This window comes from Rhinoraja longicauda, chromosome 4, assembly GCF_053455715.1.
Source record: "Rhinoraja longicauda isolate Sanriku21f chromosome 4, sRhiLon1.1, whole genome shotgun sequence".
NCBI classification, from domain to species: Eukaryota; Metazoa; Chordata; class Chondrichthyes; order Rajiformes; family Arhynchobatidae; genus Rhinoraja; species Rhinoraja longicauda.
This window is the reverse complement of record NC_135956.1, coordinates 53,353,932-53,376,504: the sequence shown is the minus strand read 5'-3', so window position 1 is coordinate 53,376,504 and position 22,573 is coordinate 53,353,932. Positions and strand designations below refer to the sequence as shown.

Here is a 22,573-nt window from a genome sequence, read left to right as displayed (position 1 = left end):
ATTACCTTCAGGGTCAGATGCGTTACACTTCCATTTGAATTTGTACCTTGACCACAAGGGTCTAGTTTGGCTCCTCAGTGCAGCACTGAGGGAATGTCCCATTGTCAGATATGGTAAGTTTCGGCTGTGGTCCTGCCTGCTCCTAAGATAGATATAAAAGACCCCCCTGTACTATTCTGAAAAAGCAAAGAGTCGGAATTAACGGGTGCTTTTCAGAATGGCAGGCAGTGACTAGTGGGGTGCCGCTAGGCTTTGTGCTGGAACTCCAGTTATTTACAATATGTATTAACGATTTAGACGAGGAAATTAAATGTAACATATCCAAGTTTGCGGATGACACAAAGCTGAGTGGCAGTGTGAGCTGCTAGGAGCTTGCTATAAGGCTGCAGGGTGACTTGGATAGGTTGGGTGGGTGGGCAGATGCATGGCAGCTGCAGTATAATGTGGAGAAATGTGAGATTATCCATTTTGGCGGCAAGAAGGCAGATTATTATCTGAATGGTGTCAGATTAGCAGACCTCCCAACATTTGATTTTACAAATTCAGAATTTTGATGTCCAAAATTCAGAATTTTACATCAAAATTCATAATATGGCACGTAATGCAACTTTTCACCAAAAAACAATAATGAGCGCCAAATGCGTGTACACGTTGCGCTACATTTACGTGTGAAAAACGACTATTATTTCCAACAGTCTGTAGTTCTTGGACTACATGTACAATGGCAGGCATATCATGAGTATATTCTACTATTATAGAAAGGTTATTGAACAGAAATACTTTTTACAACCAAGAAAAAATTGTTTTGTTTTGTTTTTCCTATTTTCCTTTTTCCTTACACATCCCAATTCTCTTGGTATTGAATAAAAGAACAATGGTTATAAAATGTATGACTAAGTTATGAAGAGTTTCATTTAAAAAACTGCACATACCTAATTTAATTGAAGACTTACTTGCTCCAGTGGTCTTCAACAGCAAATCACAACGGTCCATGTCCCCCCCAACCCTACTCCCCCCCACCCTCCCTTTCCACAGTCCCCACCCCTTCCTACAAACCCCCCTACTCCACCCCACCCACCCCCCTACTCCCCCCACCCCTCCCCCCTACTCCCCCCACCCCTCCCCTCCACCCCTTTCCCCCCAAATCCACTCCCCCACACCTCCTCCCCCACTCCCACCCCCACTCTCCCCCTCCCTTCCTCCACCTCCCTGACCCCCACTCCCTCCTCCCACTCCAAGGCCCCCCTCCCCTGCATCACAACCCCTCCCCCCCCCCCCTGCATCCCCTCTCAACATCAACGGGTCTCACGCTCTGCAGCGAGGCGAGCGGCCAGGCTGGGCAAGCGGCGAGAGGAGAGGCGAGACCAGTGGCGAGAGGCGAGGTGCGGTCGGGCCAGCGGCGAGGCGAGGCGACTTCGGGCCAGCGACAAAGTGAGACCGGGCGAGTGGCGAGGTGAAGCGAGGCTAGCAGCGAGGCCAGGCCAACGGCGAGGTGAGGCCGGGCCAGTGGTGAGGCGAAACCAGCAGCGAGGCCAGGCCAGGCTAGCGGCGAGGCGAGTACAGATGTGAGGACGGGCCAGAGGCGAGGCGAGGCCAGCGGTGGGGTGGGGCGAGCCGCGGGGCAGAGTGAGTCAAGTGGCGAGGCATGTGTTTTGCGGAAAAATGTGTGGTGAAATCAGAATGGCAGAAATGAAATAAGAAAGCAGAAACTTTCCACGAAATTCGGAAGGGTTGGGAGGTCTGGATTAGGAAAAGGGGAGGTGCAATGAGACCTAGGAGTGTGCTTGTACATCAGTCAGTGAAAGTAAGCTTCACATACAGCAGGCAGTGAAGAAAGCTAATGGCATGTTGACCTTCATTGTGAGAGGATTTGAGTTTAGGAGCAAGGAGGTCCTAGTGCAGTTGTACAGGGTCCTGGTGAGACTGCACCTGGCGTATTGTGTGCAATTTTGGTCTCCTAATTTGAGGAAGGACATTTTTGCTATTGAGGGAGTGCAGCGTAGGTTCACCAAATTAATTCCCGGGATGGCGGGACTGACATATGATGAAAGAATGGGATAACTGGGCTTGTATTCACTGGAATTTAGAAAGATGAGAGGGGATCTTATGGAAACATATAAAATTCTTAAAGGATTGGACAGGTTAGATGCAGGAAAAAATGTTCCCGGTGTTGGGGAAGTCCAGAACCAAGGGTCACAGTTTAAGAATAAGGGGTAGGCTATTTAGGACTGAGATGAGGAATAACTTTTTCACCCAGAGAGTTGTGAATCTGTGGAATTCTCTGCCACAAAAGGCAGTGGAGGCCAATTCACTGGATGTTTTCAAGAGAGAGAAAGATTTAGCTCTTCGGGCTAAAGGAATCAAGGGATATGGGGAAAAAGCAGGAACGGGGTACAGATTTTAGATGATCAACCATGATCATATTGAATGGTGGTGCTGGCCCGAAGGTGCTAACCTACTCCCAAAGCTACCCAAGTGGAATATGAGGTGCTGTTCCTCCAGTTTGCATGTGGCCTTACTCTGGCAATCAAGGTAAGTGAGGAGATACTTCTCCTTCAGTTGCAAGGGAACGTTTCTGAAGGGAGGGAGGGGATGAGTGAACCAAGGAATTGTGGAAGGAGCGGTTTCTGCAGAAGATAGATTAGGATGGGAATAGGAAGTGTGACTGGTGGTAGGATCACGTTGAAGATGGCGGAAATGTCAAGAGAATGATATGTTGGATGCGGAGGTGGTGGGGTGAAAGGTAAGGACCAGGTTTACTATATCCGTGTTTCGTCTGGTGTGAGGAGCAGGTGGGGATGTGAGGATTGGCAGAGTCAGCAGTCCAGATCAGGAGATAACAGGAGTGCAGGTAAGGACCTGCAAAGTCAGTGGCCCCAGCCTGGGAGCGGCCAGAGAGGCTCTGAGGGCCAGTGGTGTTCTAATCGGTAGGCCCGGCCTAGGTAGAGGCTGGGAAGTTGGAGAGCATTGGCGATGCATCTGATCGTCGATCCTTGGTTGGATTGGGGAGTCTGAGTATAATTAGAGATTTTGAGTTAGAGAATGAAAATGAGCCAAAGTTTCTACTACTCAGAGCAATCCTGTGAGCCCCTTAACTAAACTGTAGTCATCCAGATGTAAATGTTAATGCAAATAGAAATGATTTTGCAGTCAAATGGTCTGCATATGCAAATAAATTTAGCAAGGAACAAAGAATGGCAGTGTCGTGGAACTACACCAAACAATATTAATACATGATGGAAAAAATTATTTTTAAACAATTCCCACAATTTCTGAGCTTTTAACAGCAGGACATATAAAGAGCCACAGGCCAGGATGATGAGGTTTCTGATCCTCTTCTGATTTCAACATAATTTACGAGGATGTTGCCAGGCATCGAGAGCCTGACCTATCGGGAGATGTCGGACAGACCAGGACTTTATTCCCTGGAGCACAGGAGGTGGAGGGGTGATCTTATAGAGTTGTACAAAATCATGAGGGGAATAGGTAGGGTGAAGGCATAGAGTCATTTACCCATGAACCAAGCGACATAGGTTTAAGATGAGAAGGGAAAGATTTAATAGGATCCTGAGGGGCAACTTTTTCACACAGATGGGGATGGGTATATGAAACAAGCTGCCAGAGGAGGAAATTGAGATGGGTACTAAAACAAAATTTGAAAGACATTTGGACAGATACATGGATAGGATAGAGGGATATGGAGCAAATGTGGGACTCGCCTAGATGGGGCCTAGACTAGCCTAGATGAGGCCTAGACTAGCCTAGATGGGGCCTCTTGGTCGACAATGACGTTGGGCCAAGGGGCCTGTTTCTGTGCTGTATGACACTAACTCCATGAAGCTGAGTGCTGGTGTTGAAGTGACAATGACCAGATGCCATTGCTTTGTGCAAAAGTCTCTGACATCCCTTTACTGAAGTCTGCTCACCAAACACATCTGCTTTCTCTTTTAATATATTAGTGATCAGATGAACGCAAATGTTTAACTTATCTAGTGATTCAGAGCATAAATGCAAGCATATAAACTCAAAGATGATGTTCTCTTGAGTTCAGTTTTGTGAATGAACACTGCATAATCTACCAAACTTATCCCGATATCTCTGCACCAGGTAAACCAGGAATGTTGGACAAACAATTGACTTCAGGAGAGCTAGATCTACGATTCTTATTACACACACTTGTCCAATAAGCTTGAGGAGTTGGAGACAAAAGAAATACTGCAAATGTTGGAATCTGGAACAAAAAATACTGCTAGGGGAGCTCAGCAGGTCAAATAGCAAAAGAATGGTCATCGTTTTGGGTGAAGATCCTGCACAGGACCAAGATTGTAGCCAGAAGAGGGCCAGTATAAAGAGGTGAGATGGAGCGGTGAAAAGTCTTGGATAGAGTGGATGTGGAGAGGATGTTTCCACTAGTGGGAGAGTCTAAGACTATAGGGCATAGACTCAGAATTAAAGGATGTTCTTTTAGGAAGGAGTCGAGGAGGAATTTCTTTAGTCAGAGGGTGGTGAATCGGTGGAATTCTTTGCCACAGAAGGCTGTGGATATATTTGTGGCTTAGCCATTAGTCAGTGGATATATCTAAGGCAGAGATAGATATTCTTGATTAGTACGGGTGTCGGAGGTTATGGGGAGAAGGCAGGAGAATGGAGTTAGGAGAGAGAGATAGATCAGCCATGATTGAATGGCGGAGTAGACTTGATAGGCCGAATGACCTAATTCTTCTCCTATCACTTATGATCTTATGAACAGAGGCTGATATATGATGGATGGAACCAGGCGAAGTGGGAGATGGTGTGCAGTTGGAGTCAGGTGAGAGACTGGGGCCACGAATGGCCTGCTCCAGTTTATTTCTCAGATTCCTTTGCTTCACAATTACTACCAGGTAGCACCAACTTGACAGCATCAATTTGTGGCTGAATTGTTGATAAGGAGTCATTTCAAGAGCATAGCCTGATTAAAACAACTCTAAGTCTGAAGAAGGATCCAAAACGTCATCCGTCATGTTCTCCAGGGATGCTGCCTGACCCACTGAGTTACTCCAGCACAGGCTGTGCGGTGGCACAGAAGTAGAGTTGCTGCCTTACAGTGTCAAAGACCTGGGTTTGAGGTTCCATCCATTCTCTCACTGGGCCATCATTAACACAGCAGACAGGAAACACAAAGATTTATTCAGGTATTTTTCACTTTATTCCTGTTCATCAACAGTTGTACATATTTACATATTTACATTTCTAGTGTTTAGTATTCTTTAGCAGGACATTGCTGCCAGTATAGTTTTGCATTCGCCAGTAGTATTATTATTAAAAGCTGTATCACAGATACCATAAGCTGAGCAACCATGAGAATATCAGAGCAACAGAAATATTCCAATGTCCGTTCAACCTCTAACCTCATGATTATTATTATCTGACGAGTATTGCTTGCAAAGATTCACATTTATACTGCTTTTTTACACATCAACAGAATATTTTCTGACAATATAGAACAGGAATGACAAGACATAGATTCCATGGACACTGTACATGAGGTATAAACAAAATATAAACAGTTAATGAAAAATGCAGTATCCAACTCCAGCATGATCTTCCCACTGTTATCTTTGATTTCACCCCTGCAGTTGGTAACCTCATTTTATGAGCTAATTAATGAGCACTTTAACGGATGCACATTTAACAAAAAACTTTCTTCATAATTACTCTACAAACACGATGGGGTCAAGGCAGAAACTAATGATGGTCATCTTTGAACTGCGGATCACTGCGGATCCGTGTAACATTTTAAAGTTCAACGCAAGCATCTTTGGTGATGTTTCACAATGATAAAAACTAAAGCTGAGATATGTTTACAGTTTGTCTAAGGTCTCAAGAGGTTATTAAGTAATGAGTGCAGGAATAACATCAGTGCTTTTTAATGCAAATTTTCTAATATATGTGGCTTTGTAACTGTATTAACACATGTATCCTTCCACAAACTTGCTTTCAAGTTCTGTTGGGAAAAGGTACGGGGAGAAAAAAATAATTCAGGAAAATAGTTTGCACAAGTACTCCGTAATCCCCCGACATCTGTGCCACATTTTGAAATGGTCACTATCAAAGGGTCCAATGACAATGCCGTATTTTGGCTGTTTTCAAAAATATTTGCTTCATTCACTGTACATTTAAAGCTTACATTTTATGAGTGATACAGACCTCTTCCACTCGAACTTTGTTTTAAACTCAAGCTGTATCTTAAAATAATGGCACCATTATACAACTCAAAGTCTGAAAGCAGATCTTGTAGATCAGAAAAGGATTTTCTCATCTACCTCCAGCAGGCTTTCAATCCTGGTACAGGATTCTGGTACAATCTGGTACCATTCTAATTTTAACAAGAAAGTAACTGAAAAGATGGAGTGTGTTACACATTATGCCTCATTTGTTCAAAAACTCCAAGCCTTTTGGGAAATTAGGTACTCAAGTACACCACCTAAAAAGTTTTAACTCATTTTAACAAGCTGCAGTCGTTTATTCCCGCTGGTAAATATTAGAGACATTCTGAGATATTCCAAAATCATCTTGAGCAGCAAGATCATTTCTGACACACAATGGAAAGGATTATAGGATTGTGCCATTATTCTGAGTTGATTAGGAAGAATGCTCTCCTAATAATATAATTCACTCTTTGACTGGCTTACAACAATCTTAGATGTAACGTGATGGTTGATCACGTCGGCTGTGGAATGATGGGAGCCAAACAACTACACAAGTATAGGAAGGAAAGTGCAAGTGCTGGGTTGAAACAAGAATGTTGACAGCTGGAGGTTCTGCCAGCAGTTCTTGGCTTAGCTCACCTCAGACCACCACACAAGTCCTGCCACGGGCAGATGCCTACAACGAGCAGGTCAGCTGTTCGAGTCACAGTTAACCCAAACATGCCCTAGATAGATTCCACTTGTGTTTTGCAGTAAAGTATTAATGTTCATAATTATTTGTTAGTATTCTAAGATGTTTTTAAGTAAATATGGTTAGAAATTTTTATTTTTGTGAATCTATTTCAATTGTTTTTAAATGCCTGTCAGACCTCAGCGATTACTCGCTCTCAAATCTCCATCCAATTCACAGGAGACTTCCCAGGAAGGTCAACACATGCAGTCTTCGGTCTCTGGAATAGTTAAGTACAGATGATCCCACAGGCTGTGCTCTAAAATCCTTACATCGCGGGAGGCCCTTGGAGACTACGCCAGTTCTCCCATGTATTACTTATTACCTAGTAATCTTTTCTCTCTTGCAAGCTGTTTATCGATTTTCCTACCACTCATCCCTACCAGACATCATGTACAGTCAACAATTAATGTACGAACCAGTGCGAGCAGCATTCTCAGTTCAGCACGATCTCCCCAAACTACTTCATCTGATCCCTGGTTTTTAACAGTGAAGTAACTTCTACATATTAGAAGGCGCACAAAAATATAAAAATTGGGCACTGTATAGTGAGTGCACGGCTAAAATTCAGGCCACAGTTACCACTTTACATTACTAAGTTTTAATGCCCGCAGTGGCTTGGCACGAGAGGTGTTTCCAGATGGTCAAGGGTGGGACATTAAGATGCACGCTACATGCTGGTTGGGTGCTGCACCAATTTCAGCACTATCGCCGGCAACGTCTGGTCAGTGGAACCAAACGGCTCATGCAGATTAGAAAATGGCACCGCTCTGAACTGCTATTAAACCCCCTCAATAGTCTTACACATGGGAAGGCTCTTAGGAAACAGCCGTGAATAAGTCTGCCCACCTTCTCAAACAGAAGGCCTGTCCGCAATGAGGAAAGGACATTTAAAAAAGACAATTACACAGAATTAACAAAATTCACAGCCTTCTCAATGTTACACAGGTAATAAGTTAAAATGGCTGCACTGGTTGTCTTTTAAATATATCTCTAAATGAATAAATAGTTTAGGCATTGATGTGAGTTTATGGTGAACATCAGCTGCACCATAGGCCAAGGCTTTCAACAGGATTCTATCAAAAGTCATCAACTTGAAAGGGTAACTTAGTTGTTTCTCCACAGTTTCCGCCTGGTCTGCTGAGATTTTCTGATTTGACGTTAATCTAAACTGGTTTTAAATTGGGATTCACTGAACAATTGAAATTGCAAATATTCTATTATTATGATTGTCTACTGAGAGAGTTAAATGCCCATTTCAGGTCATGTGTAGCTTTATGCGCTCCGTGTACACAAGGATATTTAATAATAAAGGATTGGGATGGGCAACTTTGCTTCCTGTCTCTTTTCCTGTCAATAGTCTGTAAAAAAAGTTCCTTGCTTCAGTGTCAACGGGTGAGGGAACTGTCTTCCTGCTGGTCGTACTCAGGCTCAGGGACCGTCTGGTCGGAGCTGGGACTGTCTTGTTCAGTGTGGACTTGCTGAGAGGCAGCCTGAAACCACGGATGTAGAAGGATCTCACCAGCTGTCAGTCGCTCTGGAGGGTCACGTCTCAGCAGGCTATGGATCAGACACTTGGCTTTAGGCGAGACGCTGTCCGGGATGCAGAAGTGTCCGCGCCGGATTTTACTGAAGAGGGCACTGGGATCGGAATCGTGGAATGGGTAGCGTCCTACCAGGAGGGTGTAAAGCATGACGCCCAGACTCCAGATGTCTGCTGCTTTCCCGGAATAACATCCACTCGTGTTCAGTATCTCTGGGCTCACGTAAGCCGGACATCCATGCTTATCAGAGAGGGAGTCATCCTTTCCATTCAGGATATGAGCATCCTCCAAGCTCTCTAGCCTTAGCCGGCTCCTGTGGGAATCACAGAAAAATAATCAGGTACTGTGTGTGAAAAACATTACCATGCAAGAACAGAAATGGAATACCGCTACTCCGAGTAAATAAAGAATGCCTCCTTACCCACACACCCTGTCTAAAGACTGCTCCTCACCTTAACGACCAAAGTAATAACCAAAATATTTCATACCCTTGCATTTACCCAGTGAATGATCAGGACAGAATCTCCTGTGGACATTTTTCCAAATTATTGGGATTTATTATTGTCACATGTACCGAGAAGAACTTTGAATATAGTGTTACACCCACAGAGAATATGGAGATTAAAATAATGTGCAAGGGTCACAACTAAATAGATTGGGAGGTCAGAAACACATCCTTATCTTATGAAACACCCATTCAAGAGTCTGATAATAGCGGGAAAGAAGCTGTTCTTGAATCAATTCTGCACGCAATTATTTTTCTTCAAAACTGAAGAGCAGCTGAAATTATTTTTTTTAAAGCTTTTTTTAAAGTTTGGATGCATGAAGCACTTAAATAAAGCACTGTTTAGTGCAATGAAAGTTATATATTTCCAATCGAGTGAAAGCTTACTTTGGAGCTAAAAGCCATATAGTTACAAAAGTACAATTAGTTTGATCCTATGTTTAGCATCTGGAGCTATTCAGCGCTGCGCTTTGAAGAGGCCAGATCAATTCAGTGATTGGAGAGATGTGTCCTACAACTGAACCCTGCATCTTGTAAAAGGCAGAACCGTCAGCTCTCTGTTTTGTAAACGGAAAACATGACTCATGCAGCCTTCTGCGTGTGTGTATTATGGTCCCTTACGACATTGAATCAATCAACACCTGCTTTGACACCGAGAGTACCTTACATTGCAACACCGCCCTGTTGCCAAATCCTGCAGCACATTATGAAGGAAAAAAAACAGCATGCATAATGCCTACTGCAGAAATTGGCACCAGCACGCACCACTCAAATTCACATCTTTCTAACTAATGTACTAATTAAGTACTGTTACAGCCTTGACAACTGTTGCACAATGATTCTCACTGGTGAATTAAATAGAACCTGCAGCACTAAAACAGTCCAACCTGGCATCGCTGGGAGAATCATGAACATGGGAACGTAGTTACAAAATGGGGCCTGTCATTTAAAACTGAGGTGTGTAAAAATCTGAGCAAAAATGAACTGCCGGGGGAACTCGGTGGGCCAGGCAGCATTTTGTGGAAGTAAATGGTGAGATGACGTTCTGGGTCAGGACCCTTCTTAAGAATGAATGTCGAAATTTCTTCTCTCAGATGACGGGGATCTCTGCAATTCTCAGCCACCAAGGGTGGTGGAGGCCAGATCTTAGATATATTTAAAGTGCAGACAGATAAATATTTGAAAGATCAGGGAATTGAGGGCTACAGAAGAGGAGTTTCAGCACATAAGAAATCAGCCATGATCTTCTTGAATGGCAGGCAGGCCTGAAGGGCTGAGTGACCTGTTCTTGCTCCTTTTTTCTTGTTGTGTTCTTATGCTCCATGTGAGCTCTCTCTCATCATACTTCCTCAAAATCTGTCAGTAATTTGGACCCTTGTATGTTATTCAGAATCCCCTAAAATGCACTGTGCAATTCACCCTAACTACTGCGTGTAGCAGCATGTTACACATTATAACCATGACTGTGAAATAAACACACTAAATAGAATTGGAGCTTTCTTATCTCATTTTACAGTAATTATATCTCAGGCCAAATCATTTTGTTTGGCACAGAAGGACGAGTCCTTTTGCTTAAATATTTAGTTAAGCAAGGCCTATTTTTTAGTTCAAGTAACATTGTCCTTATTCATAAATGAAAGGGAAAGGAAAGATCACAAGAACTGAAATGGGGACTAACAATCACCCTTTAATTGCTCGAGCTGATGAAATGGTCCTCTTTCGATGGTTTGCTGCAATCCTATGCTTAAGCAGCTATCAAAACTGCATGCGTCATTAACCCCAATTTTTAAAGTTTATTATTTCTATTAATAATTTACTCATTTAAAAAGACTGTAGATAATAGCATTTCGGTAAACCTGCACTTGCCCAACTCTAGTCTATAAATGTTTGATAACCTTGTGCAATACATTTTATTCATCTGCAATAAACAACAGTTTTGAAATGAGTACAGACTCATTAATTAAATGACATTTACTCTCCATAATTGCAAGTATGCAGAGTGCATTTTTCATTCCCTACAAAGAAGCTTTTTAAAATAAATTAATCTATGGGTAAATCATTGCAAGATGTTTCTAGTTTGTTGTTTGGTGTCACACAGCAACACAAGGAAAATAAAAATCAATCCACATATTCTGCTTTGAATATATCGTCAAGTCCCTCTATTTCACCTAACTAGTACACAAAAGCATCGGCTAAACATCTGGAGATTATTTGAAGCATTTGCACCTTTACTGAATGGGCTAATTACCATTCTGGAATTGTATATTTTTGTTAAACTGGTGATTCAATAAATGTCTTCTAACCATGCTTATTAAATAATTGTAATAATAATAATTTATAAAACTCCAAACAATATTTGAAGCATAAGATCCAATGCTTAAATAGCCAATTAGAGTCATAGAGTCATAGTGTGGAAACAGGCCCTTCAGCCTAACTTGCCCAACATGTCCAATCTACACTAGTTCCACCCGTCTGCATTTGGCTCCTATCCCTCTAAACCTGTCCTATCCATGTACCTGTCTAATTGTTTCTTAAACATTGCAATAGTCCCTGCCTCAACTACCTCCTCTGGCAGCTCGTTCCATACACCCACCCTTTGTGTGAAAAAGAGTTCAGACAACCACGTCAGTAAACTTATAAAAGGGAATTAGACTAACTAACTTCAGGTAAACATGTGGGTTACCGTACGGACGTAGTAGCATAGTCCATCAAAAGAAATCAGATTCTGCTTATTTTAGCATTCAAAATAAATGCAACCTGAGAATCAATTCAAGTTTGTTCACTGTGTGTATAAGACTATATTTGCTTGCAAGAGACTTTAAATTAATTTACATAAAATGTGGCAACCTCTGGGAAGTCCAGCCTTGATGGTCCACCCCTCTGTCCTTGGTTGTTTGCTAGGCTATTTCAGAAGGCAGTTAAGGGTTAACCACATTACTGTGGGCCAGGCAAGGATGAATGATTTGATGCTCTAAAGGACATTGGGTTTTATTGGTAGCAACTTGCACTTTCATGACATCACTGCTAAAAGCCTGTTTTACAAAATCCGTTTTGTATTTAATTAAATGAATTTAAACACGTCATCTGAGTCAATGGGTTATAAACATGTTTGAATGATCAAATATTGTCTGATTACTACTCCAAAGCACCCTGGACAAATGGATTGAGATGAATGCAATCACTCGGTGATTGTTGCATGGGAAATGTACAGTCCCTGTTTTGAACTCACCTCTGTTCATCAGCAAAGACGAATTTCCTGAGTTTGAGGTCCCGCAGGACGATACCCGAATCGTGACAGTGAGCTACTGCCGAGACTATCTGGTGAAAGAGGCGCGCTGCTTCCTCCTCGCCCAGGCGTTTGCGGTTCCGCATGTACAAGTGCATATCACCGTAGCCCTTCTCCAGGAACACATAGCACCTCCGCTCGCCGAGGATAATCTCCTCGATCGCAGTGATGTTCTCGTGGACTGGGATCTGCACATATGGCCCGATCTCATCCCGGTATTGCTTAATGTCAAAAACCTGGGGGTGAGAAAAAAGTTGGGGTTTTTAACACATATTCTACACTTTGCTAGTTATGAGCATTGGGCGTTTTATTAAAACCAATAACTTGCCGACTGCCGAATTTAGGGAAATTAATAGTGAAACACAAAAGCAAAATAATGCTTTTTTTTGAAATTTGAAGCAAGAACTGAAAAATGTTGTTTGCGCAGAACTTGTAACCGATGCGAAAGGTCATATCATCCACACACAGTCAGATATTGCCTGACCTGCACACTATTTCCAGCATATTGCGTACTGACTGACTGGCGGAGAAACTCAAAAGAGAAGAATGCTCCCGTTGAAATAGCAACATTTGCAAATGCTAACTAAGCAAACCAGGCAATGATGCAAACCAAAATGCCGTTTTAAAATCGCGATCGTGCTGGCAATTCTGGAAATCTAATTCCCGCTACTGTTCGCTGCCCTCCAGATGGCAGTACCAGCTTGCTCTTGCTCTGCTCCACCTGACCACGAGCAAACTGCATTAATTCTGCCAGAAATTAAAAGGCTGCAAGTTCGACACAAACTCCCACCTAATTTTATGCAACGCCCGGGGGGAGTCAAGCACACGAGCAAAAGGCAAGCGTGGTAGGGGAGGGGGGGATATTGCATCCAGACTTAAATATAAAATAGTCGTGATTTCCAACAATCTGTTTGTATTAGGGAGGGTGTTATTTTTTTGATACCTTGCACACGAACTCTTTCCCAGTGTGGCTCCCAATTGCTCTGAAGACGTTGTCCCTCTCCAGGTTTTGCAAGAGGAGGTAGTTCCCGATCTGAGTCCACGTCTGGGCGCCGGACGGGCTGGTTTGGGTCGGGTTAGGAGATCCCGGAGCAGAGAAGTAAGCGGTGTCCGTCGGAGAGTCGCTGAGCCGCGGGCACTTTGGAGCCGGCTCGTCGGCCTCCAGCCGCTTCGGTCTCCATCTGCCACTGCGGACGATCGGGATGGGGCTCGCCCTGTGTACGTTTAAACTCATCAAGTCCGGAGCAAAGAAGCTGAAGCCGAGAGGAGCGGACAGAAGTTTTATTTTCCTGGAGCTCAGTGCAACAAGGCTGCACGCCGTGATGTACAACTTGCGGGACTGCCTCTTTCATTCCTCGGTGGCGAACCCTTCCTCCTGGGTGGTTGTTGCAGGAAGGAGTGGAGGGAGGTGCGATCCCCAAGAGTCCGATCTGCAAAAATTAAACGAAAGTGCACGAAATCTTGCTCCCCGGGACCGGGGTGAAATGCTTCGGTTGTCCCTTCGGCTGCTCGGACGCGCCAGGCGACGGTGCTGGTTTCTGGAAACAAGGTCGTGGCTGCAAAAAGGGGGAAAAGCAAACAATCCCAATCTGCGTGCAGGTGGTTCACGGGAGGATGGCTGCAAGGTAACCGAACAGGGCGAAGGAGCGCATTGCAAACGTTAAAAGGTCTCCCGGTTTGCAATCGGCTGCAGGTTGCAACTTGATTAACAGTTGCCCTGTTCAGCAAAAGTTACAGTCAGTGGGAGAGAGAGAGGAAGAGAGAGAGAGAGAGAGAGAGAGAACGAGAGAGAATGTCTCTATGGAATGCAAGCTGGCTCACAGAGTGTCTGAATATAACAGTCTGCGAGATTGCAACATCACCTCCCGGACGAGAGTCACCCAGCAAGAGCGCGGCAAGAACACACAGTAGTTTCGATGCCTTTACCTGTTTTACGCAGTCTGGCACCGCCCTCGGCAGATTCTTTGTGAAAGCAGATTGTTGAGGCTACGTATCGATAGCTTTGCTTCGTGTCTCTTATCACACTAGAAAACTAATTTCGAAATAAAGCATAGATGCAGCATTCTCTTTGGCCCAATTGAAAAATAAACTTTTCTTTTAATTGCACGGTCCAATCTATTTAGTGTCGACTTTCATTGCACAAAAACGTGAAAAATAAAGGATGCATTTTAAAGTCATGAGTCATATTAAACAGAGTGATTTGTAAGTTTGCACTTTCTTGTGGCTGTGTGCAAGCTTAAGCTTACATATATTACGGTAAATGAATTCGATCCTTTCCAAACACAATTCATGACCATCACATGGGCTGTTTTGAATGACGCAAGCTTCCAATCTCGGCAACTCGCTTGACGTTGGGGCACGTAAAATGACACTCCATCAGCACCTACACCAGGTCATTTCAACGGGCAAATGTATTTTCCTCATTTGAGCAAACAGCATGTCAAAATAACCACCTCGGTTTTTTTTTACCCAGGAGAAAGCAAAGCAGGCTAGTGCAAAACTGGTTTGAATTCACATTCGATGACATTTAAACCCTTTAAATTTTGCATTGTTCATCAAACATTGTTCATCAAACAAGATCTGACACCGAACCAGATATCAGGAGAGGTGATCAAAAGCAAAGGTAATCTAGGAAGCATCTAAAGGGAGTGGCAAGGTCTGGCGAGTGCAGGTCAAAACCCATTAAATTCATGCCGTTTATAGTTTAAACAAGATAGACAAAACATACTGGAATAACTCAGCGGGACAGGCAGCATCTCTGGAGAGAAGGAATGGGTGATGTTTCGGGTCGAGACCCTTCTTCAGACCCGAAACGTCACCCATTCCTTCTCTCCAGAGATGCTGCCTGTCCCGCTGAGTTACTCCAGCATTTTGTGTCTATCTTCGGTTTAAACCAGCATCTGCAGTTCCTTCCTACACATAGATTAAAGTGTGGAAAAAATAGTATTTCAAGAAAATTTAAGTACGTACAATTACGATCAAATTATTTAAAAATGCACTGAGAAATTAAAATAAATGCGAAGTTTGAAGTTAATTTGTAAAACAAGTTGTTTGAATAATTATTAAAGTAATCGTACAGGTTGCATCCTTAAATATTGGTCACGTAAATTTAAATATCTGGAAACCACCCTCCATACATAAACACGCTTTAAAAGAGCTTGAAAGAGGGAAAACACCATCCTCAGTTAATTCTTCATAGAGCACGTGAACATTTTGGAGGAAATGTTTACCTTTCTGGTCATTACAGTATTTGGTTTGCAAAATCGGTTGCAGATGCCCCTTCTGTCAGTTGATTGTATGATTTAATGCACTCTAACATTTTCCCAGCAAGTTATTTCATGACGAGTTATTCCTGCTCCTGTAAAACAAATGTACAGGCATAACCATGCTCCTTGTTCTGTCAAATGATTCAAATCTTTACAAGAATTGATGAAGCAGAACCAATGTTCCATTTTGTCTTGCGAAGAGCAACGTAGTAGCAGGATGCGGCGCTTCCAGGCTGCGTGGAACTCATAGTTTCTTTGGTTTGCGTGCAGATTAGGTCATAAACGTGAACAACAGGCTGAATAATAGCTAATGCTAGAGATCTACCAGGAAGATCAAATACCTCACATCCCTAAATATATTTGCTTGCAATTTTCATGGGGATTTTGAATTTCTGCAGAAGTAGTATAAATAACTTTAAAAAATGTAATTCACAAGTTTTGACTCCCACTGGTCCAAAAATGGTCTGATAATGTTGTGATAGATGTATGAGCAGAAATTTAAATTTGGCTGCGTTTGAAAGGATGAGGGGGGATCTTATTGAAACATATAAGATAATTAGGGGATTGGACACATTAGAGGCAGGAAACATGTTCCCAATGTTGGGGGAGTCCAGAACAAGGGGCCACAGTTTAAGAATAAGGGGTAGGCCATTTAGAACGGAGATGAGGAAGAACTTTTTCAGTCAGAGAGTGGTGAAGGTGTGGAATTCTCTGCCTCAGAAGGCAGTGGAGGCCAGTTCGTTGGATGCTTTCAAGAGAGAGCTGGATAGAGCTCTTAAGGATAGCGGAGTGAGGGGGTATGGGGAGAAGGCAGGAACGGGGTACTGATTGAGAGTGATCAGCCATGATCGCATTGAATGGTGGTGCTGGCTCGAAGGGCTGAATGGCCTACTCCTGCACCTATTGTCTATTGAAAGAGAAGTTTAATGGGCGCTTATGATAGTGCAACACACTGCATGCTTAAAGGTGATGGGGTGAGGGGAGGATGAGGCATGTGCTGCTACCCATTCCCTGTACATACTCTAGTACTCTCCACATCATCTGCACCCCAACGGGTTCCCTCTTTAGCTCCCTTTATCCCACATGTTACCCACAATATCTCTGGGCAACAGGTCAGATTCAGAAGATGGTCTGACAATGTTAAGCTTTACTTCTCCATCGAGTTCTGAGTTATAACATCGTTAAGTTTGAGTTTAGTATATTGTCACGTGTACCGAGGTGCAGTGAAAAGCTTTTGTTGCCTGACCATTGATGAACCACAATTATTTTTTACAGTAACATCAATGTGACCAAAACCATACCTTTGGATGTTGTCATCTTCACACTAAACCTACCCACCACCAACCCAATCCCATTCCACCCCCATAACAATTGTTCATTCAGACTGAATATAATGCTACACAATTACAGACATAACAGTGGCGCAGATAGAGTTACTGCCTTACAGTCGATCCTGACTACGGGGGCTGTCTATGGAGTTTGTACGTTCTCCCCGTAACCTGCATGGGTTTTCTCCGGGTGCTCCGGTTTCCTCCCGCACTCCAAAGATGTTCAGGATTGTAGGTTAATTGGCTTATAAATGTTTTATTTTAATTGTCCCTAGTGTATGTAGTGTACTGTTAATGTGCGAGGATCGCTGGTCGGTGCGGACTCGATGGGCCTATTTCCGCACTGTATCTCTAACCTAGGGACAGGTGTTATGTCTCCTATGGTTGCAGGGGAAACTACCTGGGGATGGGGTGGTTTGGGTGGGAAGGGATGAGTGAAGCAAAGAGTTGTGGAGGGAGTGGTCTCCGCTGAAGGCAGAAAGAGTTGGGGATGTGTAGGAAGGAAGTGCAGATGCTGGTTTACACTAAAGAGAGACAAAATGCTGGAGTAACACAGTGGGACAGGCAGCATTTCTAGATAGAAGGAATGAGTGATGTTTTGGGTTGAGACCCTTCTTCAGAAGCCTCCCTCTCCCCCGATGCTCAGTCTGAAAAGGGTCTTGACCCAAAACGTCACCCATTCCTATCCAGAGATGCTGCCTGTCCCGCTGAGTTACTCCAGCATTTAGTGTCTATCTTAAGAGTTGGGGATGGGAAGATGAGACCAATGGTGGGGATCACATTGAAGATGGCAGTAATTTTGGAGAATGATGTGTTGGATGCAGAGGCTGGTGGGTTGAAAGTAAGGACGAGGGGAATATCTTTATTCCGCTGAGGGAGGGGGAAGCGAGAGTAAAACTACGGGGAGGATAGGCAGGTGTGGGATCCCTCTATGACAGCAGGGAAGAAGTAATGTTTACTAAAGAAAGAATTTTGGATGTCCTGGAATGGAAAGCCTCATCCTGGGAATAGATGTGCCATAGACAGAGAGTCGGGGATAGCGTCTTTGCAAGAGGCAGCATGGGAGGAGATGTAGTCCAGATAACTGTGGGAGTTGGTAGATTTGTAGTAGACGTCCTCTTCCTCTGTGATGGAGACAAGGATATGAGGAAAGGGGTGTGAGTTGTCAGAGACAGTCTAAGTGAATTTGCTGATAGGGTGGAAGTTAGTAGTAAAGTTAATCAAATCAACAAGGTCTGCGTGGGTGCAGGAGGCAGCTTGATGCAATCCTTGTGGCGGAGAAAGAGTTGGGGGAATGGTGTACATTGTATGTTTGGAACAAGGACTGTTCGATGTAGCCATCAAAAAGGCAGGCATAGCTGGGGCCTGCAAGTGCCCACAGCTACACCTTTAACTTGGAGAGGATGAAAGAGAAGAAAGTGGAGAAAGGAATTAGAAGAGTAGTTTACAGGTAGTGTGGGTAAAGGGACATAAAGTATCCTCTGACTGATGTACAAAATATACTAAGGCAGCCTTTAAATTTGTATATTATAATTTAGCAGGAAAATACAAATTAATCAAACTATGTATCAATGTAGCCAAACATCAATTGGCAGTGCCAGAACTAATATCAAGTAGAGGTCAAAATTATGTCATTTTGTTATGTTTTACAAGGGAATAAAACAGACTACATTCAAAACTGTGACTGACAATTTACCCAGTGCCTGTGATTTCAAATTAGTATGTTCAGAGAAAACCACAAAATCTCTGGCTCAACATCCTGTCTTGGAAAATCATTAACATTGTACACTAAAGTACGTTGTTCCCTGACCGTGGCGTCATGGGTAGATGGGGTGCTGATGAAGGCTTTTGACATACTGGTTTTCATCAGTCAGGACACTGGGTAGAGCAGTTGGGACGTTCTGTTACAGTTGTACAAGATGGTGGTGGGACCACCATTGGAGCATTTTATTCAGTTTTGATCACCTTGCAATAGGAAAGACGCCATTAGGCTGAAAAGGGTGCAGAAAAGATTGTGGATGATGGTGCCTGGACTTGAGGGCCTGAACTGCAGGGAAAGGTTCGGCAGGCTAGGACTTTATTTCTTGGGAGCGCAGGAGACTGATGAGTGATCTTGTAGAGGTTACTAAATCATTAGGGGAATAGATACAGTGAATGTACAGAGCCTTTTTCACAGGATAGGAATCAAGAACTAATGGGCAAAGATTAATGTGAGAGGGGAAAGATTTTATAGAACCCAGGGGACAACTTTTTCACAGAGATTGGTAGGTATGTGGAACGAGCTGCCAGAGGAAGTAGGTGAGGCAGGTACAATAATAATATTTAAAAGACATTTGGTCACTACATAGATAGGAAAGGTTTAGAGGGATAAGGGTCAAATGCCAGGTGGCACCAGCAATGGCAAATAGTCTGTCTGTCCCTTCCTTCTTTGTGTTTTAACAGTATGTGTTAAATGTATGCTATTAGTGTTCTTTAGCTTGTTTTATGTGGGAGGTGGGGGCCGGGGTTGGGTGAAACTTTTTCTAATCTCATGCTTTGACAGCGATGCGATTTTTTTCCGTATCATATCTCCATCCACACTGCGGCCTAACTTCGAGGTGTTGCCGGCCTTTGCTGGAGACCGACTTTTAAGAGCTCCACCACCGACTGGAACCTGTGGGACTTTAACATTGCAGAGCCCGCGATCCCTTTGCCATGGATCGACCTCGGAACTCCAACCTTGGGTGCTTCCTGACTTAACATCATGGCGCCCGCGGTCTCTAGTCAGAGACCGACTTCGAGAACTCCAAGCCGCAGGAGGTTTGCCCGCCCCAACGCGGGAGTTTCAATCGTCCCGTCACGGGAGCTTCGATCGCCCCAATAAACAATGTAAGAAAATAACTGCAGATGCTGGTACCAATCGACGGTATTTATTTCACCAAATGCTGGAGTAACTCAGCAGGTCAGGCAGCATCTCAGGAGAGAAGGAATGGGTGACGTTTCAGGTCGAGACCTTCTTCAGCCCCAATAGACAATAGGTGCAGGAGTAGGCCATTCAGCCCTTCGAGCCAGCACCGCCATTCAATGTGATCATGGCTGATCATTCACAATCAGTACCCCGTTCCTGCCTTCTCCCCATACCCACCTCTTTAAGAGCTCTATCTTGCTCTCTCTTGAAAGCATCCAGAGAATTGGCCTCCACTGCCTTCTGAGGCAGAGAATTCCACAGATTTACAACTCACTGACTGAAAAAGTTTTCCTCATCTCCGTTCTAAATGGGCTACCCTTTATTCTTAAACTGTGGCCCCTGGTTCTGGACTCCCCCAACATTGGGAACATGTTTCCTGCCTCTAATGTGTCCAATCCCTTAATAATCTTATATGTTTCAATAAGATCCCCTCTCATCCTTCTAAATTCCTGTGTATACAAGCCCAGTCGCTCCAGTCTTTCAACATACGACAGTCCCGCCATTCCAGGAATTAACCTAGTGAACCTACACTGCACTCCCTCAATAGCAAGAATGTCCTTCCTCAAATTTGGAGACCAAAACTGCACACAGTACTCCAGGTGTGGTCTCACTAGGGCCCTGTACAACTGCAGAAGAACCTTTTTGCTCCTATACTCAACTCCTCTTGTCATAAAGGCCAACATGCCATTAGCTTTTTTTCACTGCCTGCTGTAACTGCATGCTAACTTTAAGTGACTGATGAACAAGGACACCCAGATCTCTTTGTACTTCCCCATTTCCTAACTTGACAGCATTCAGATAATAATCTGCCTTCCTGTTCTTACCACCAAAGTGGATAACCTCACATTTATCCACATTAAACTGCATCTGCCATGCATCTGCTCACTCACCCAACCTGGTCAAGTTACCCTGCATCCTCATAGCATCCTCCTCACAATTCACACTGCCACCCAGCTTTGTGTCATCCGCAAATTTGCTAATGTTGCGGGGGCTTTGACCGCTGGCTGCGGGAGCTTCAATCGCCCCAATGGATGGTTCGACTGCCCCAACCGCGGGAGAATAAAGAGGAAGAAGACTGGACTTTTTTGCCTTCCATCACAGTGAGGAATGTGGACCGCTGTGGTGGATGTTTATGTTAAGTTTTATGTAGTTGTGTGTCTTGTTGCTTTTTTTCTAATGGCTGTATGGTAATTCACAAATCACTGTCCCTTAATTGGTACACGTGACAATAAAAGACCTTTGAAACTTTTGAAATGTGGGAAATGGAACTGGCTAAGATGGAGAATCTTGGTCGGCATGGATGATTTGGGCTGAAGGGCTTGTTACCGTGCGGTATGACTCTCTGTCTATGATTCCATGCTTATAACTCTATTAAAGACAGAACATTTTGATGATAAAGTTCAAAATAGGAATGTACATCTAGGAGTGCACTAATTCCTGTGAGAAACTATAATGGTTCATTAAAAAACAGCAATAAAGGCTTATCTGAAAACATAATGCTCACAAAAAGTAGAAAGAATTTACCTTTCAAGCGTAATGGATTGAGCTATGTTAACTCAATACTATGTAGATGGTTTAATCACTTTCACATCTTACATTAAAATTAATACATGAAAGCTGTACGGTATTTCTGGGATTTGAACAAAAATCAAATATTATTAAAACAAATGCGCAATTTGGTGTGGCGGTCTACAAATGACTGCTCTAATAATATGAGATTCAGAGCAGTGCTTACATATTTTAATAAACAGTGTTCAATCAACATGCGGGAAAAGATGTAACCGCTCAAAAATAGTCAGGGTTTACATACAATGTAGGAATGGACCGACATCAAAAGAGTCAAGAAAAATAGTCCCATGTATGTTATTGTTGGGAATGTGTCCCAGTCTCTGCTCACTTCACGGGTATGTGGAAGACTTCAGAATGAAGAATTATGTTCAATGCTAGTTGATCGCCATTCATAACACAGATGTTTATTCTTATTTCAGTTGAGGAAAGGTTTGATGATTAACAGGTTTGTGTCGAATAGTTCCAGCAATGAGTCATTTGAACTGCAGCGTAACCTTTCCAGTTACTAAATAATATGTGAAAGATCTAGACATTTAAAGAGGTACCATTCAATTTGCCCAACATGTCCATGGGCAAATATGCACCAAATGTGGTATTACGTCACCAGAAGATTTCAGGTTCCCTTCCCCATTTATGTTGGATTACTCAATTTCAGGCTCCGGTGTCCCAAATTACTATCCTCAGCTCCCAGGATTTCAAAGATTGAAGTCAAGAATCCGGCTCCTCATTAGTACCCTAGGGACAGAATGCAGCACAGAAACAAGCCCTTCACCCAACTCATCCATACCGACCAAAGTGCCTTCCTGAGCTGGTCCCATTTGCTTGCATTGGGCCGATACCCATCTGAATCTTCCTTATCAATGTTCAAAAGCCTTTTAAATGTTTAATTGTACTGCCTCCACCTGTTGCTCTGGTAGCTTATTCCAAATAGCCACCAGCCTCGGTGAAAAACTTGCTCCTTGGGTCCCTTTTAAATCTCCCATCACTGTAAATCTCTGTCCTCTGGTTTTAAACCCCCAGCCTGAAAAAAAGATTGTCCCTCGTCTATATACTAAAACTCTCGTTTGTTTGTTTGTTTGTTTGTTCCTGAACTACAGCCAAAATGATACACGATGGTGCAACAATTTTAGGCCCACCTTAATCACCGTCGTCCCTTTGGTGCTAATGGAAGAAGTTTCATTGAAATTGGTGTTATATTTTTAAGTTA

At 43.4% G+C, this 22,573-nt stretch overlaps 1 protein-coding gene across 3 annotated transcripts; it reads right to left on the bottom strand.

The window, feature by feature from the left end:
• Positions 1-5,180: 5,180 nt before the first annotated feature.
• LOC144592766 (tribbles homolog 1-like) lies at positions 5,181-15,574 on the bottom strand. Of its 3 annotated transcripts, XM_078397746.1 has the most exons (4): positions 14,183-14,470; positions 13,200-13,812; positions 12,200-12,492; positions 5,181-8,778 (listed from the first exon to the last, which is right to left on the bottom strand). In XM_078397746.1, the coding sequence occupies exons 2-4, from the start codon at positions 13,488-13,490 to the stop codon at positions 8,310-8,312; spliced, it is 1,053 nt and encodes a 350-aa protein (XP_078253872.1). In that variant the 5' UTR covers positions 13,491-13,812; positions 14,183-14,470; the 3' UTR covers positions 5,181-8,309. The 3 variants fall into 3 exon arrangements, with proteins under 3 accessions (XP_078253872.1, XP_078253873.1, XP_078253871.1); XM_078397747.1 differs by lacking the exons at positions 13,200-13,812; positions 14,183-14,470 and adding an exon at positions 15,487-15,574; XM_078397745.1 differs by having other exon boundaries at positions 13,200-14,470.
• Positions 15,575-22,573: the final 6,999 nt, after the last annotated feature.

Coding starts and splice junctions, on each gene's coding strand:
- LOC144592766 (XM_078397745.1), bottom strand. CDS start 13,490: ATGAGTTTAAACGTACACAGGGCGAGCCCCATCCCGATCGTCCGCAGT. Junction 12,493..13,199: donor GGAAAGAGTTCGTGTGCAAG/GTATCAAAAAAA, acceptor TCTCACCCCCAG/GTTTTTGACATTAAGCAATA. Junction 8,779..12,199: donor GTCTTTGCTGATGAACAGAG/GTGAGTTCAAAA, acceptor TGATTCCCACAG/GAGCCGGCTAAGGCTAGAGA.